At 40.4% G+C, this 16,520-nt stretch overlaps 1 protein-coding gene across 1 annotated transcript in view; it reads right to left on the bottom strand.

The window, feature by feature from the left end:
• Window positions 1-381: 381 nt before the first annotated feature.
• The window catches only part of UBAC1 (UBA domain containing 1), a 40,786-nt gene continuing 24,647 nt past the window's right edge, over window positions 382-16,520 (bottom strand). Inside the window, exons 6-10 of the mRNA XM_089677062.1 lie at window positions 15,844-15,952; window positions 13,455-13,674; window positions 11,766-11,852; window positions 10,898-11,036; window positions 382-4,544 (exon numbers count right to left, since the gene is read on the bottom strand). Of these exons, the coding sequence (XP_089533188.1) occupies window positions 4,429-4,544; window positions 10,898-11,036; window positions 11,766-11,852; window positions 13,455-13,674; window positions 15,844-15,952 (671 nt within the window). The 3' untranslated portion in view covers window positions 382-4,428. The remainder of the gene's footprint in view (window positions 4,545-10,897; window positions 11,037-11,765; window positions 11,853-13,454; window positions 13,675-15,843; window positions 15,953-16,520) is intronic.

Here is a 16,520-nt window from a genome sequence, read left to right on the forward strand (position 1 = left end):
ATTCAGACAGCATAGAGCAATAGAGATGCCTGATATTTAAGCTGCTGGGCAGATTCTGGAGGTGTCTAGGTGACCCTACAGGGTCAGAAACCTCAACCATCCTCACAATGAGGTCTGCAGAAATGAGTGCTCTGCTATGCACAGAAGCGTATGTTGAACATATATACATATTGTACATGCTTTACTGTACACATCTTTTGGCAGGCAAAGGATTCATTTTTACATTTCAAATATAGATTTAGCTGTTTGGATGCAGTTTCTAACTAAAATAATAGAAAATACTTAACACAATTAAAAAAAATGATGTAGTAGAATATATGACAGATGTCAATATTACATTCATTACCATTTCTTCAATTGACATGTAAGAATAACAGGAGATTGAGGCAATAAATAAATATATTTTTCCTTAGGATAGGAGGTATATCAGATTGTTAAAAACATTTCATTGAATTGTGTAAAAATGCATGATACATCTTTAGTGACTCTGGGATGACACATCCCAGACAGTTGATGTTGAATGGTAAGTCCCAGCATTATCAAATAAGCAAAAGAAGCTAGTGAGGGGGGTGAAAGGCATTTATCTGGTCAGAAACTACAGGCTGTTCAGCCATTTCACACTGTTCCCACACCCAACACTTATTGAAGGTTCTCTGTAGAACAACAGCTCAGAGGACTGCATTTCCAGGTATCCTTTATGACAGCACCCTTTACCCAACAGAGGGATTCTACTTATCCAATGGGGCAGTAAACTGGTATTTTTAGAAAACCTGCCCTAAATTATCTTTTCAACATCTCCTGGAGATTATTATACAAGTGCAACATTAAACCAAGCCTAGCTTGCAGGAAGCAATATACTAGTCAGTAGTCACAGAGGTTATCTGGTAATAAAAATACTGAAACCTAAATTTATAATTCCACTTTATAGCCCCTGCCTTATTTGAGAGGATTCTAAAAGAAACATAGCTCCTCCCATCATTAAATCATCTATATCATGGGTGTCAAACTGGCGGCCCTCCAGCTGTTGCCAAACTACAAGTCTCATAAGGCATTACAAGATTGACAGTTACAAGCATGACTGCTAAAGGCAGAGGCATGATGGGACTTGAGGTTTCGCCAGTTTGACACCCCTGATCTATATGAACTGAGATATTGGTAAAGATGATTTTACATACTTGTCCCAAGATAAATATCTCCATTAACTCTGCACTGGGACAGCAAAACACTGGGCAGTTGTGCTAAGGTAGGTCCTTATAAACTCCATGCTTTCTGGAGGATTAGAGGGTAGGGTCATATTTTGGGTAAAGGATGCTGTCAGGAAGGACAAACTGAAATATATCAATGTATCTATATTCAATGGTACTAGCAGCTGGGAACATTGTCATAGAGAGCAAACAACTATGGTGGATACTACAATATGATGTGGGTGGTCACATGATCAAAGGCTTGCATGTGCAAGTTTATATTTGAGATTAATTCATCTGCAATCAACATGTTCTTAGGAAAACATTTTCAGACATCATCTTGACATATGTATTATGAAACATTTGCCATCCCCACTCTAACCTTCACACTCAACATATGTGATATGCACCATTGTTGGCATTTGGCAAAGCTTGGCATGTAAGAAGAGGACCAAATGGAGCTCAAAGAAGAAGATACTTTCAGTCCATGGTTGTGCCCTATACAGGGTTTAGTAGCATTCACTAGAATCAGCATAGTAACTCAATCTTAGGACATCGACCAGGCACTGGAGGGAGTATAGAGATGCAAAAAAAAAAAAAAACTTGCAATAACTGAAACACAGGGGCTGCTCTTGCTAAGCTCCTTCGGGTATGGCTATCAAGCTGATGCTCTGGTCTCAATATAGTCACTGACTGCAAACATTATGCAGCAAGTTGAGTTAGACCAACAAATTTCATTTGTGATTCTTTTATATGGTGGAAGTGTCTCTTCTCATTGCTCAGAGGGCTGTATTAGAAGAGCAGTGTATCGCTGGGTCTCTCAGGAGGCAGTAGGATCCCAATGGCAATATTTACCTATACAGAGCAAACATGCAGGTTCCACAAGACAAGACTTTCATACTTGCATCCCCCCTCAGTGAATGGCAGAAAAATAGTACCTCAAGCATTGAAAATTCTGCAAGAACAGCAAGACTGATCCAATTTTGGAAAACATCTCTCTAGTGTTGTCCAGCTTGCTGCCTTCAAAACTAATCAAAATTAAGAAACGGGAATAGCTTCATTAAGACTTGTCTGGTGGGGATTGACCAGATGTCTGAAAACCATGCAACAAGGTGGACATGACCAAAGACCTGTTGTGCAAATTAGGAAATCACATGACAGTACCAGTACAACATGTCAAATCAGCTGCAGCTCACACCCATCATTGTATTCGTTAAAGTGCAAGTTCACCTGTATCATATGTGCTGTGAATTTTTTATTTTTTTCAGCTACTTGGCATTACAGTTTCACTTTTCTTTGGCCTTCCCTCCTTTCCCAACGTTTGACATTTTACAGGTTGCAATGTGTGATCTGTATGTACATCGAAATCCAAACAGCAGTAAACAAAATTAGCCCTGGAGTCACCTAAACCCAAATGGTAACCATCAGGCTGTGAAGCTGTGGCCAGAAGCAGCACAGGTAAGGAATTTCCTCAATTTAAGGCCCCATGCACACTTGGCGTTTGTCCAGCTTTTCTCAGAGCCTTTCTTCAGGAAGGAGAAAATGCACCTAAAGCCGCATTTCGGCAAATGTGTTTAAGCACATCAAGCGTTTGGGCGTTCATTAATTTTATTGGCGAGAAAAGTAATTTATTCTGGCAATTGAAATGAACGCTCAAGTGCTCAACGCACCTAGCAAAGACGTGAGGCATGTTTAGGCACATTGGGCATTTTTTTTTAGAGACAAAACACTCATCTCCTGAAAGTACTGGCTCTGTTTTTTGCCTGCACTTCCTGTAGTGGGCTAACAATGCTGACTCTGCTGCACTGAAATAGATAGCAGTGTTAGCCCTGCCTGAGTTGATCCCTGCTGGACTACTGAACACCTTCCCTTATCCTCTTCTCCATAACACGTGGTTCAGCAAGGAAGATCTTAGTCAGAGCTCACAATGCCCTCTGCCCCACAGCTTAAAGAATAAAAGGCTGACATTCAAAAAATGGTTCATAAAGCAAATTATTCTATGCTGAAATAAATCTTTTATTTTTAAAGTTTATTTCTATGCAATATAAGGGTAGCTTTCAATGTCCCCACTCACCCCAAATGCAGCCTCGTTTTCATCAAACAAAGCTCTGACATGGTTTTGTATTCTTTGAGCCTGTCCAATCTGTATTGCTCCCCCCCCCCCCCCCATACAATCTTATAGGCACATTACAATGATGCAGTCCCTGGCTAATAGAAGTGTGTGGGAGATGGACGGGGTGGAAGTGTGTGCGAGCTTTGACAGTACAGGAAATAGTGAACAATAGGAGCACTAAAAGTTGCACATGTGTACAAGGATCTCTGGGTGTAGGTTTTGTTTGGTGATAAGTAATTACATATGCGGTCTTGTTAGTAACCCTGTACAATGTTTGTGCTCTAAAGTGCCTCTTAGGGTGTACATGCAAATGATCTCTCCTCAGGAATGAAAGGGGATCAAGTCATCAGAGCACAATTTCCCACACGATGTGTACTGCCAGCCAGTTTGCTCATCATAGGCCCCTGGAAGATCAGGAATAGGTAATTTATTCCAATGTTTTTTTTAATCACCATCGTATCAGATAAAGAAAATGTATGGCCATCTTAAAAATGCAAGTTTGTCAGATTGATTAAAAACAACAAAATGTCTGGTTGGCCTATCCTGATATCTCAGCAGTGTATTAATATCCCTGAATGAACTTTAGTAATCCCTCCAAATGAACAGATAATAAAGGCCAAATGTACAAATTTTTTAAAAATACCCTAAAAAAAAAAAAAACGGTGAAACAAGTCAAAAAGTGAACACTTCATACCAAAAAATTACCTTTAGCAAAAGGCCATAACAAGAACTCGACTACATTTTAAGGATGAAATTAAAAGTGTGCCTTTTTTTCCTTCAATTTTACATATGAAAGCAAACTTTTTAGGAGGGCACCATCATTTCAGATTCCAGAAGCAAATGATCCATAGGAGGGATGTGTGTGTGTGTGTGTGTGTTTGTTCTCTTTTCTTGTAGTACAAAAGGTGAACTTGCACTTTAACAACTTCACCGTCTAATCACAAAACAACACCAATAAGCTCACAAATCTAAGTGGTTTTCGTGAGTAAAGAAAATTCACACTCACACTCTCCTGAGCTGAATAAATGACAGGGGCTGAGAAACAATGCAATCATTAATATTTTGGTATTCTTTCCCCAAGTCCCAGGACATAATAAAGCAAAGGCGATTCCTCCAAAGTCACAGCGCCTCCTACGTGCGGTTTAAGGTCTGAAAAATTCTAGAAATCTGCAGCATGACGGGACCTGTTTCAGAGTCATTCATCCACTGCGTGCTGTTTAAGGGGTTTTCAAGCATATCTTCAAATGCTGGAAAAAGAAAAAAAAAGGTAGTCACAAAATTTAGAAAATGCAGGGTCTGTAGTTCACTAACCACACTGATTTGTGTGGGATGTACCAACATTCATACATCTTCATCAATCTACAAGAAAGATTATATTCGTGATTGGAAAGATGCAGGCTAATGTTGTAATATTGTTGGTCTGATGGCTTACCAAAATGCACAGGTTTTATTTATAAATATAGTCATATTTCTGCCTTTATTCAAGTCCCTATACAGTTGTGCTCAAAAGTTTACATACCCTGGCAGAAATTGTGGCATTGATATTGAAAATATGACTGATCATGCCTAAAAATGCTCTTTTATTGAAGGATGATGATCATATGAAGCCATTTGTTATCAAATAGTTGTTTGGCTCCTTTGTAAATCATAATGATACCAGAAATCACCCAAATGGCCCTGATCAAAAGTTTACATACCCTGGAATGTTTGGCCTTGGTACAGACACACAAGGTGACACACACGGGTTAAAATGACAATTAGAGGTTAATGTCCCACATCTTTTTAAATTGCAATTAGTGTCAGTGTATAAATAGTTAATGAGTTTGTTAGCTCTTACATGGAAGCACTGACTAGGCTAAATACTGAGCCATGGGGATCAGAAAAGAACTGTCAAAAGTACTGCATAACAAGGTAATGGAACTTTATAAAGGAAATGGAAAAGGACAAAAAAAAGATGTCCAAAGCCTTGAATATGCCAATCAGTACTGTTAAATCACCTATTAAGAAGTGAAAAGTTCAGGGATCTCTTGATACCAAGCCAATGTCAGGTAGACCAACAAAGATTGCAGCCATAACTGACAGAAGAATTGTCCAGGATTCAAAGAAAAACCCACAGGCAACCTCAAAAGAAAAACAGGCTGCTCTGGAAAAAGATGGTGTGGTTATTTTTAAGGAGTACAATATAGTGATACTTGAACAAAAATGAGCTGTTTGGTCGAAGTACCAGAAATAAGCTTTTACTGCATCAATGCCACAAAATCCTGGTTACAATATGCCTGACAACACCTTGACATGCCTAACCAGGCCTTTTTGTGTCATTGATGCAGTAAAGGCTTTTTTCTGGCACCTCGACCATGCAGCTCATTTTTTATACTAATTGCAATTTAAAAAGCCACAGATGTGGGACATTAACCTCTAATTGGCATTTTAACCCGTGTGTGTCACCTTGTGTGTCTGTACCAAGGACAAACATTCCAGGGGATGTAAACTTTTGATCAGGGCCTGTTGGGTGATTTCTGTTATCATTATGATTTAAAAAGGAGCCAAACAACTATTTGATAATAAATGGCTTCATATGATCATCATCCTTCAATAAAAGAGCATTTTTAGGCATGATCAGTCGTATTTTCAATATCAATGCCAAAATTTCACAATTTCTGCCAGGGTATGCAAACCTTTGAGCACAACTGTAAATGTTAAAGGGAAGCTATAATTTTTGGGGGGGCCACAAATGTATCTGTTTCTTGGTTCTGTAAACAATGGGTTCCTTTTAGTAATTCTGGAAGCTGATGTCTGAAGACTACAACTCCATCTGCTGGCAGGACAAAAGACAGCATATAATATACATTTCATTTTAGGAAAACAAACAGACAGGTCCAGGTGAGTGCTGGATATATAGCCCCTCCACATTCATGTTGGTGCCGGCCCGATCCATGATCACAGGAACAATGACAATTACATGACTAAGCACTTGTTCGTGTGAAATGCGTTTACCGTTTCTCTGTCAAGTCTTGGAGCTGTGATGTTCTTATTACACAGTTTGTAAAGATTCCAATAAAGGATTTTATTCTACTACATCGTTGTCAGTGCGGCCAATCTTTATTTTTTTGGCAACATTTCATTTTAGACTGACTAAATGTTAAAGGAAGTCTATATTTTTCAGTCTTGACCACAATAAACCATACCAGGAATAATATACAAATATATACATTCCCATTATTACTTTTTTAAAACAAATTTGTGATTTGGGTGGTGTGCAGGTAACATTTATCACTGAAGACTTTTGCTTTACATAGCTACAATATTTACACAGATTCTTAATCCACAAAGAAGTTGTAAACGGTGTTACAAAAATGATAGAACACTGCTAAACAGGTTTTGTTTATCAAGATTACCTCTCAATGATGGCTGTGAAGAGAAAATTCAGGCATAACTTTTCATGACCTGCAAGCCCTGAATTTCAGAGTGAAAAAAATATGCAAATACATTTTAAAGTGGTTGAAAAGGAAGAAGGTGTTTTACCTTCATGCATTCTAACAAAAAAAAAAAAAAGCCTTCTGGGTGCAGCTTCCCCCTCAGCCCCCCCCCGTTCTTACCTGAGCCCCATCTCGATCCAGCAATGTGCATGAGAGCAGTGGCTCTCCCAGATCTCTCCTCATTGGCTCTTGCAGCAGCGGGAGCCATTGACTACTGTTGCTGTCAATCACAGCCAGTGAGCCAATGAAGAGAGAGCGGTGTGAATAAACAATGTCCATTTACAGGAGTGCAGCTCTGGAGCAAGCCTGCTCGAGTGCCCCCAAAGCAAGAGGCCTGTTATTGGGGGCACTCAGCAGGGGGAAGGAGCCAGGACCACTGGCAGGGGACCCAAAATGAACAGGATCTGGGCTGTTCTGTGTAAAACCATTACAGGGAGCAGGTAAGTAAAACATTTTCTATTTAAAAAAAAAAAAATTACAACCTTTAGAATCACTTTAAGTACCCACTCACACCACTATTCATGCCTTGTGTCCTATGTGTTCAGTTGACACCGCAAAAAAAGTATGACATGTTGCATTTTTACACAGTGCAGATTGTTGGGGCACACTACATTGCATCTAAATATGTTGGGTTGTATAAATATGAAACTTCAATGTGAGACATTTCAATTAGGTTAAAGTGACATTGAACCTTATTTTTTTTTCCAATTAAAAGAACAAACATGTTATACTTACATTTTGCACAGAGCATCCCCAATCCTCTTCTTCTGGGATTCCCCGCCAGTGCTCCAGGCTCCTCCTCTTCGGCAACTGCCCCCATGGAAAGCCACTTTCCATGGGGGCACCCATGCAGGCTTGCTCCCAAGCTGCCCTGTCTGCGTCTATTGATGCACCTTGTCCCCTTTACAGCACACACCAGCTGCAATGGTATACCATGGTCTGTTAGTGTGAAAAAGCTCTAAATGTTCTCCCTATCTGTATTTTCACCTGTAGTATATTGTGTGATATATATATATATATATATATATATATATATATACACACATACACACACACACACACATATACACATATTGTCACAAGTTAGCTTGCAGCCTCTTGTGTGTTTACACTTACCTCCTTGCTGCCCTTGTTTCCTTCACATGTGTGGTTTGTCTGTGCTCACCTGTGGTCATCGTCTGCTATTCCCTGGGTTTTATGTCCTTCCCTTCCATCACTTTCTGTCCCACCTCCTTGTCTGCCTGTCTATTTAACATGTGCTCAGACTGGGCCACATTGCCTGAGCAACGTTTGTTGTTGGAGCTCCCCTGTGCTCTACTGAGAATCCGTTTAGTATATCTGTGTACCGACCCCGGCTTCGTCCCTGAAATTCCTCCTATATTGTCTACCTGTGTACCGATCCGGCTTTGTTCCTGACTTTGCTAGTTTTCCGCCTGTCCTGACCTCGGATTGCCAACTGGATCTCCTGTCTCTACTCCCATTGTACCCTGCTCCCGCTAGCGGTCTCTTCTACCTCAGCTGGGTGTACCTGGGGGCCACGACCTGGTTCCAGCCTGCTCCAAGTCCATCCCCACCATCAGGGGCCCTGGTGAACAAGCAGGCTGGGGCTTAGACTCCGCGCTCTGGGGAACTCCAAGCTGTGGTTTGATAGAGCTCACTATTATAGACGTGACACATATACACACCACACACATACACACGCACACACAACAACACCCCAGCAACAAATCCTTTTATACCTTGAATCCTGCTCCTTCTCTGAGCTCCCCTGGCTCCACTGTGACCTCTGTAAGGGAAATCAGGATGGAGAGCAAAAGTAGATCAGTGAACTCCCTTTCACTGATCTCCTCTGGCATAAATTAACCCAGAAGCACGCAGGAGTGCCAAGTAAGAAGCAGGCTGGGGACTTTCTGTCCCTGATCTACTCCAGAAATAAAAGTGCAGCACAACTTTCTATGGGATTACTATGTGTATGTGCTACGTCAAATAATGTGTGACCTGTTCCTCTGAAAATGAAAAAGGAGAAATATGATCCTCCCAGAACTTGCCCACAAGGCGCGCATCAGGCAGTGTTCTTTGAACGTAGCTGATCACAGATTGAGGTAAAGGGCCAATCATGGCAGCCCTTTATCATGTGACCAGCTGTATCCAATCACAGCTGATCACATGTAAACAGACTTGCCGGTCATCGGCAGTCCTGTCCTTGCACGTCTTATTATCAGTGCAGCCCCATCAGTGCCAGCTATTAGTGCCACCTCATCAGTGAAGATGAAAAGTTACTTATTTGCAAAATTTTATAACAAACTAAGAAAAAAGTTTTTTCCCCCCCCAAATTTTCAGTCTTCTTTTTTTTTTGTTTAGGAAAAAAAATAAATTCCCAGTGATTAAATACCACCAAAATAAAGCTCTGTTTAAAAAAAATGCTAAAAATTTCATATGGGTACAGTGTTGCACGACCGCACAATTGTCATTCAACTGTGACAGAACTGAGAGTTTAAAAAGGAAGGAGGGAGGCAGTATTAAAGTCGTTAAATAAAAAGGAACCTTTACGATTACCTTAAGTTTTCTGGAAAGTAGTTTTAGGTTTGTTTTTGTATATAATCATAGATTTGCGGTTTGTTATTGTATATATTCATAGGTAAAGATTTCTTTTGTAACTTCAGGAAGTGCAGAGAGGCTCTCTAAAAACTGCTTCAGCTTTAACAGGGAGCTCAAAGAGGGCAAAGTTATTAGTGATGTTACTATTTAAGCACTGGCACAGCAGGGTATTTGAGATCACAGCCAAGAAATGTACAGTACTATGATGAGATATCCTGTGTAACTGAGCTCACAATGAAATTATCAGCAACACAAGACATGTCACATGCAGGAAAGATGAAGGAAATTGCTAAATACAGTCAATTAACAAGTTTCCCCACTCCCCCCCATCTGTAATGTAGGCGATAGTCGATGTACCAAACACCCTCTCATACTATGTGCACACACCACATCCACTACATGATGCTGCTTGACAGCACAGCATATTGTACATAGCATATTGTGCAGAAAAGTTGTTTTTTCCTAGTTTAAACATGCTGAGAAGGTGTGGGCACCCACAGAGATTCTGTTTTTCTGCATTTTTTTCAGTTATTTATTTTTTTACACAAAGGGTTGTTTTAAACACCTTGTGTCACTGTATGCAGGGAAAAAAGGGAGATTCCTGATCATAAGCCAACATCCCCAAAACAACAAAATAGTGAAAAAAAAGGGACCCCCTAAGGCTTGGGACTTTAAAGGCTTAATTAGTACCATGAAATTATTTTAAAAAAGTACAAACATTTTATTTGTCAAAAAATTGTTGTAACACATAGACATACATCATTCAGAGTTATGACTCTGATTGATGTCTTGTATGTTTATGTGTTACAACAATTTGACAAATAAAAAGTTTGTACTTTTTTAAATAATTTCATAGTACTAATTAAGCCTTTAAAGTCCCCAGCCTTAGGGGGTCCCTCTTTTCTCACTATTGTGTCACTGTATGGGGCAGACAGATTTAAACATTATATATGCAAACTGCGCTTCCTGATTAGGATTTTCAAAGCTTGTCTTTTGAGCAAGACGGTCTGCTCAAAAGGACAGCCACCACCAAGTCTCTGAGTGGCTACTGGATCTACTTTCAGCACCTTTCAGAAGGCAATCAGGTCTTGCTCTAACCTGCTAATTTATATATGAAATATGATTATCGTAACAAAAAAAAAAATCTGAAGGCAATCTCAAAAATTACTCCCAGGAGGATATTAAAAGAATACATGACGTAACTGAGAATACACTCATTTTCCTTTAAAAAGCATGACACTTCTAAATCTGAGCAGGGAAGACAGACTATCAACCCCATGATTTCATTGTAAAATCCTTCCTACCCCTACATGAAACTGAAATCATCTAGCTTGAGAGCAATCCCTCAAATCGTGAGGATTCCATTTACTGCAGCAAAGCATGCTCACAACAACTGCAGCAATACATACAATACCGTTTGATGATCCAGTGGATTATGGCTTCACTGTGAAATGGTGCCACCTTTACTTCTCCAGGATAAGGCAGGCTGCAGTGTAGTTTTAGGAGTGACTCCACAGGACACTTACCTAGCAAGGTCTTAGGGTTGGTTAGGCCTAGTTGTACAACGGGGTTATCTAGGATGGCTTGGAATAAAGGACTAGATGTGTCAATTCCCTTGTCCAGCTCCTCCGGGGATGGTTTTCGGTCTCCCAGAAGCCACTCGCACTGCAAAAAAAAATGTGAATGACTACATTGTTCTAGAGACTGATGAGAGAAAGAAAAAGTAAAAGAAGTAGTGGAGGAGAGAGAGATAAAAGAAAAATAAAAGGGAGAGGGAGAAAAGAAAGGAAGAAAAAAAAAAAGAGAAAGAAAAGAAAAAAGGGTAAGAGAAAAACGAAAAAAAAGAGAGACCGTGAGAAAACAAAAAAAACAAAAAAAGAAGGAGGGAGATTACAAGAAAAAAAAAAAAAAAGAAGAAAAATTGGGGGAAAAAAAAGGCTGGGGGGGTAGCAGAAAGTGAGAGAATTGGGGAAAGAAAGAGGGAAAAACATGATAAAAAGTATGGATGGTGACAGAAGGGTGCATAAAGAACTTGAGATATGGGCAGCACAGTGGCTAAATGGTTAGCACTTCTGCCTGGCAGTACTAGGGTCGTTAGTTCGAATCCCAACCATGGCACCACCTGCTGGAGTTTGAATGTTCTCCCTGTGCCTGCGTGGGTTACCTCCGGGTACTCCGGTTTCCTCCCGAACTCTAAAGACATGCTGGTAGGTTAATTGGCTCCTGTCTAAATTGGCCCTAGTATGTGTATGTATGAATGTGAGTTAGGGACCTTAGATTGTACACCCCTTGAGGGTTAGGGACTGATGTGAATGTACAACATATATGTAAAGCACTGCGTAAATTGACGGCACTATATAAGTACCTGAAATAAATATCAAAAGTACTACTTACAGCTGCATCCTGCTGATTGTTATTCACACGTAGTGCATCAATCACTTCTTTCTCATCAAAGCCCATCTCCATCAGAGCGATGACAGCCTAAGAGGAGGAGGAGGAGCAAAGACACTAAATCAAAACATATACTATACAGTACAAAGACTACGCACATTTCATCCCTCACCCTTGTGCATTGACCTGTAGCCAACAGCAATATGAACACAGTTAGTCCACAGGGGCCCCATTCTACTGCTGGTGTTAGACTTGAATAAAATTAGCTTTTTTATGGTTCAAGGGGGAATGCACCACACTGCCTTCTTCTAACAGATGTGCTGTATTGGCTTCAGCACCTTTTGGACAGCCTAGTAGCTGGTTATCCCTGCTGAAATGTTCACATTTCAGCTATGGACCTACAGATCTGACATGAACAGTGTCATTATTAATGATAGAAAAGCAAGATGTATAAGTTTTGGGGAACAAACATGGTTCCCCTCTGCTGGTATTCCCCTATAAAAAATATTTTGTTTTCTACAACTTGGTTACTGCAGATACAAGCTACACAATTTGAACTCTTTTATCACCCAAAAACTACAGTCCTTGTAGAAAGCATGGTGAACTTACTTGTCATTATTTTTACAGTGTTTATTTTTTGTTTTGTATTTTTTTTTATAACAAAATGCAAACAAAAATCACCTGCAGAAAAGAGGATAGGGAGAAGTTGACCACTTGAAGTCTAGTATGTCACTGATTGTCAAGTGGTTATACTGGGATGGTGCTTGCTTTCTTTTTTTTTTTTTTTTTTACAAGCCCCTGCTCCTGCCACATTCTGCGACTCAAAATACTAGGAGATAATTAGGCTAGGTTCACACTACTGTGGGTTCTGGTGACGTGTTTGTGAGGGCCCCAGCAGTCCATTAATTTGAATGGGCTGCTGTACCTGCGGAAATCCAGGGAAAAAGTCCCCAACCCTGTTTCCAAAACGCACCCTCAAAGCAACTGCATGGTACTGCAGCATCATGCAGTTTTGCACACCTGAAAATAAATTGCGTTTTTTAGATGCGTGTGGCTGTCATTATGAAATGGCATCCCCACATGTCTGCTATTTGGCTGCAGGTACCTGTAAACACAATAGTGTGAACCTAGCCTTAAGAATAATTAGGAAATATCTTTATTCACAAGCATGCCCTCTGCGAGAACAGACGGAACAATTTAACTTGGCAATAAAGTATTGCAAATTTACGATGTATAATAGCTCTAGCAAGTTGTCACAGTGATTGCTAACGTAGTAGCCACCATCACTGTTACAGACTGAAGCACCACCTGTCAAACTGACAGCCAGATCTGCCTAGACTGTGCACTGCACTGTCTATATGCATCATAAATGTTCTAAAGGCTTCAGGGAAAAAGTATGCCAACATCCAATTCAGAAAATGCTTGTTGCCTGGCTGTCTCTGGACTAAATACTTGAGTCGCCAACTCAGCATAGTTAAAGCTAGTTAAGCCAATATTCTGGGCAAATAATTATATGGATGTTTTGGGATTAAATTAACAGCCAGACAAGTTGTATTTCCTGAAAGGGGGTTCTGCAATGGCAGCCAAGGTATTTTATGAGTACAGGTGTCCTTTAAATGAAGATCTCAAAGGCTTTTGTATACCATACAGGTTTTTAAGTGCCTTAACATTTTGAACAACTAGTTAACCCACCCGAGGGTCAGGCCGAAATTCTCTTTTCCTTCGAATCTTTTTAAAGATTTCTGTGAGTTCATCTGTTGGCTCCTCTGCTGTGGCTCCTAAGCTGATTCTGGGGTCAGCAGAGGCCGAATCTCCCATTGCTTCCAACATGTTCTCATTTGGGAGAGGAGCGTCTGCTGCTGGATCATCTGCGTGCTCGATCAACCACTCCATGGCCTGTGTCACGGACATGCTGAGACAATAACAGAGGAAAAAAAACAATCAGAAAATGAGAGAGGGAATGAAATGGAGTCCAAGTGGACAGATAAAACAATGGAACAGCAAGAACGGATGTCTCCAAGAAAAAAGAAAAATCACGTAGTAAATCTATACCTTTAATCATCATACAATGCCATGACAATGAAAAAGAGAACTCTTTATACCCACAGTCACAATATACTGGTTTCATCATAAAAATGCCAAAGAACCCTCAGAATGTTCTTTTTTTTATATTCTGGGATCAAATAAACTGATTACACAGAGAGGAACTGTCCTCCAATCAGCAACAATGGTTCATGTAGAAGGAAATTGCATGAAAGGTGTCACCTCAAACAAGTAGGGAGAAATACAAAAGAATATACCTGCTTTAGGAGCTGCCCGAGATGAGCCCATCCATCACAGATAGGAAACAGGTTACTAGCAAGGGGGGCTTATTGCCCTCTGCCGAAAACTTATAGGAGGATAAAACTGAAGAAGAGGAGAAGGGGGGGGGGGGGGGCAGGTGACGGGGAGAAGAAAAAAAAAAAAAAACTGGTGGGGGAGGAATGGAAACTACCCCATGCTCTAATACAGCCTCAGTTAACAGTGTCCCACTCAAGGAGCTCTTTAAGTTAAGTAAATTGGGTCCAGTAAAGCAAGTTTCTTTGAAGTGGGCCTCCTGTCTCCTCAAAGAGGAGGCAAGTTCCCTCAAAATGCTTTAACCACTTGCTGTCCGGCCGCTGTATATAAACGGCCGGACGGTGGCAGTCCAGGGGCGGGTTGCCGTTCATAAACGGCGCCTGCCACATTGGCCAATCAGTGATCACATGAACAGTAGTAAGCAAGATGTCACTTCTGACATAATTGCTTACTACGTGTGAAATCTGTGAATGATCACAGAGGTCACATGGTACAAGGCTATTCACAACAGCCTTGTACCATGTGACAAGCTGTGACCAATCACAGCTCACACAGTATTTCTCAATGGCTGCAAGAATGCAGCCAGAGGAGGAGGAGAAAATGATTGCTTTTACAGTCTTTATGGGTGTAAAAGCAATCAATGTAAAAAAAAAAACAATCTTCAATCACCCCCCACAAGTAGTACAGTATGTAAAAAAAAATTTTTTAATTATAAATTTTTGGTTATAAACTAATTTGCATTTTTTTTTGTTTTTTTCTACAAAAAAGATAACAGAATAAATTTTGGCCAAGATTTATGATGAAATATTATTTGCAAAATTTGAAAAATAAACACTTTTTTTCAAAATTTTTGGACTTTCATTTATATAGCAAAAAAAATAAAAATCCCAGTGGTGAATAAATACCACCGAAATAAAGCTTTATCTGTCTCAAAAAAATGCTAAAAAATTAATATGGGTACAGTGTTGCATGACCGCGCAATTGTCCTTCAAAGTGTGATAGCACTGAAAACTGAAAGCTTCCTGGACAGGAAGGGGTAAAAGTGTCCGAACTTGAAGTGGTTAAAAAGAAAGATAGCGTACACGCAAGTATTCAAGCCAACACCACTGACCTCTCCTCTTGAAACTGCTATTCACCTGACTGTCAGGGTGATCCAATTGTTTTCCAATTTTCTAATTCACTGACAATCTCTGACAGATTTTCCTAACCTGAATACCAGTTTCAGGACATTGTCTCAATGTACAAAGTTCTGTGACAGCCAGGCCACTAGCATTTTCAAAAGAAGAACAGCAATTGTAACCTCATTATTTCTCACAGTAGAACAGCATAAAATCCTTCAGTACAGTGCAGCATTCCATCTGGCGGAGAGAGGCAAACTCTCCGACAAAATTTTTTGTTATCAAGGTAACAAGACCAACAAGTATGTTATTCAACACAACACACACAACTGAGATGAATGATCCAAAGTGGGCTGAGACAGTAAAATACCTTAAGATTTGAAATAACTACTCAGAGAGCATGTGTGACTGTATATCTGCTGCTATATCAGAACACTGACATCTGCAGATTCATTGGAAGGAAAAAGCCCAGTACAGTTAGCCATCCTGGTATCAGGTTTCATTAATTGCCCAGAGTATCTGCTGTAAGCTGCCAGGTGATATTCCATCCAGTACTGGCTTCTGGAATATATGGCGAGTGTATGTGCAGCAATAAGAAGCATTATCACAAATTCAGAAGTACCTACTGATTTAACCGGAGGGCCTTCACTGCTCTGCTCTCAGGAAATCCCATCTCTGTCAGCTGCCTTAGTGCTATTTCATCCACCCGATCCTCCTCATCTTCATCCAACATGGCTGCAAGGGATGAAATGAAAATTGTAAAGTATCATGTCTCAGAAGGCACATACTATTTTACCTGTCAAAACACCCGTAAATGAATGCACTTAAGCCAGCCATAGATGGATCGATCTATCTATGGGCAGGCTGGTTTTACTGGCGTCGATCCAGTGATTGACGTCAGTACAGCCAGCCTGTCGGATTTTGTGCATGAGAATACTGCCAGCAGCTATAGCTGCCAGCAGTGATCATTGTGTTCTGACAACAGGGAAGGTTCCCCACCAGCAGAACACAATTGTGCTGCGAGAGGCATTCCCCCATCAACACTATGTGTGTTGATGAGGGAATCTAGCGATTTTTTTTTCCCTGCAACGTAGTCACAAGAAAGAAAACTGCATCATCTATGGCTTGCCTCCTATCCACACATTCCTTCTGTGCTATATAGCAGTGTATCAAAGAGAGGATAAAAGCACTTTTCAGAGCATGCAACTGTGCAGACTCAGTGCTAATGTCCTGCCTTCTGCTTGATCTTCGGTAAACTAGTGAATGACATGTGACCTGTACCCTGACCACTCTGCCTTCTGTA

This window comes from Staurois parvus, unplaced genomic scaffold (genome assembly GCF_062004578.1).
Source record: "Staurois parvus isolate SC_StPar_1 unplaced genomic scaffold, SC_StPar_1.0 ptg000176l, whole genome shotgun sequence".
In the NCBI taxonomy this organism is placed as follows: Eukaryota; Metazoa; Chordata; class Amphibia; order Anura; family Ranidae; genus Staurois; species Staurois parvus.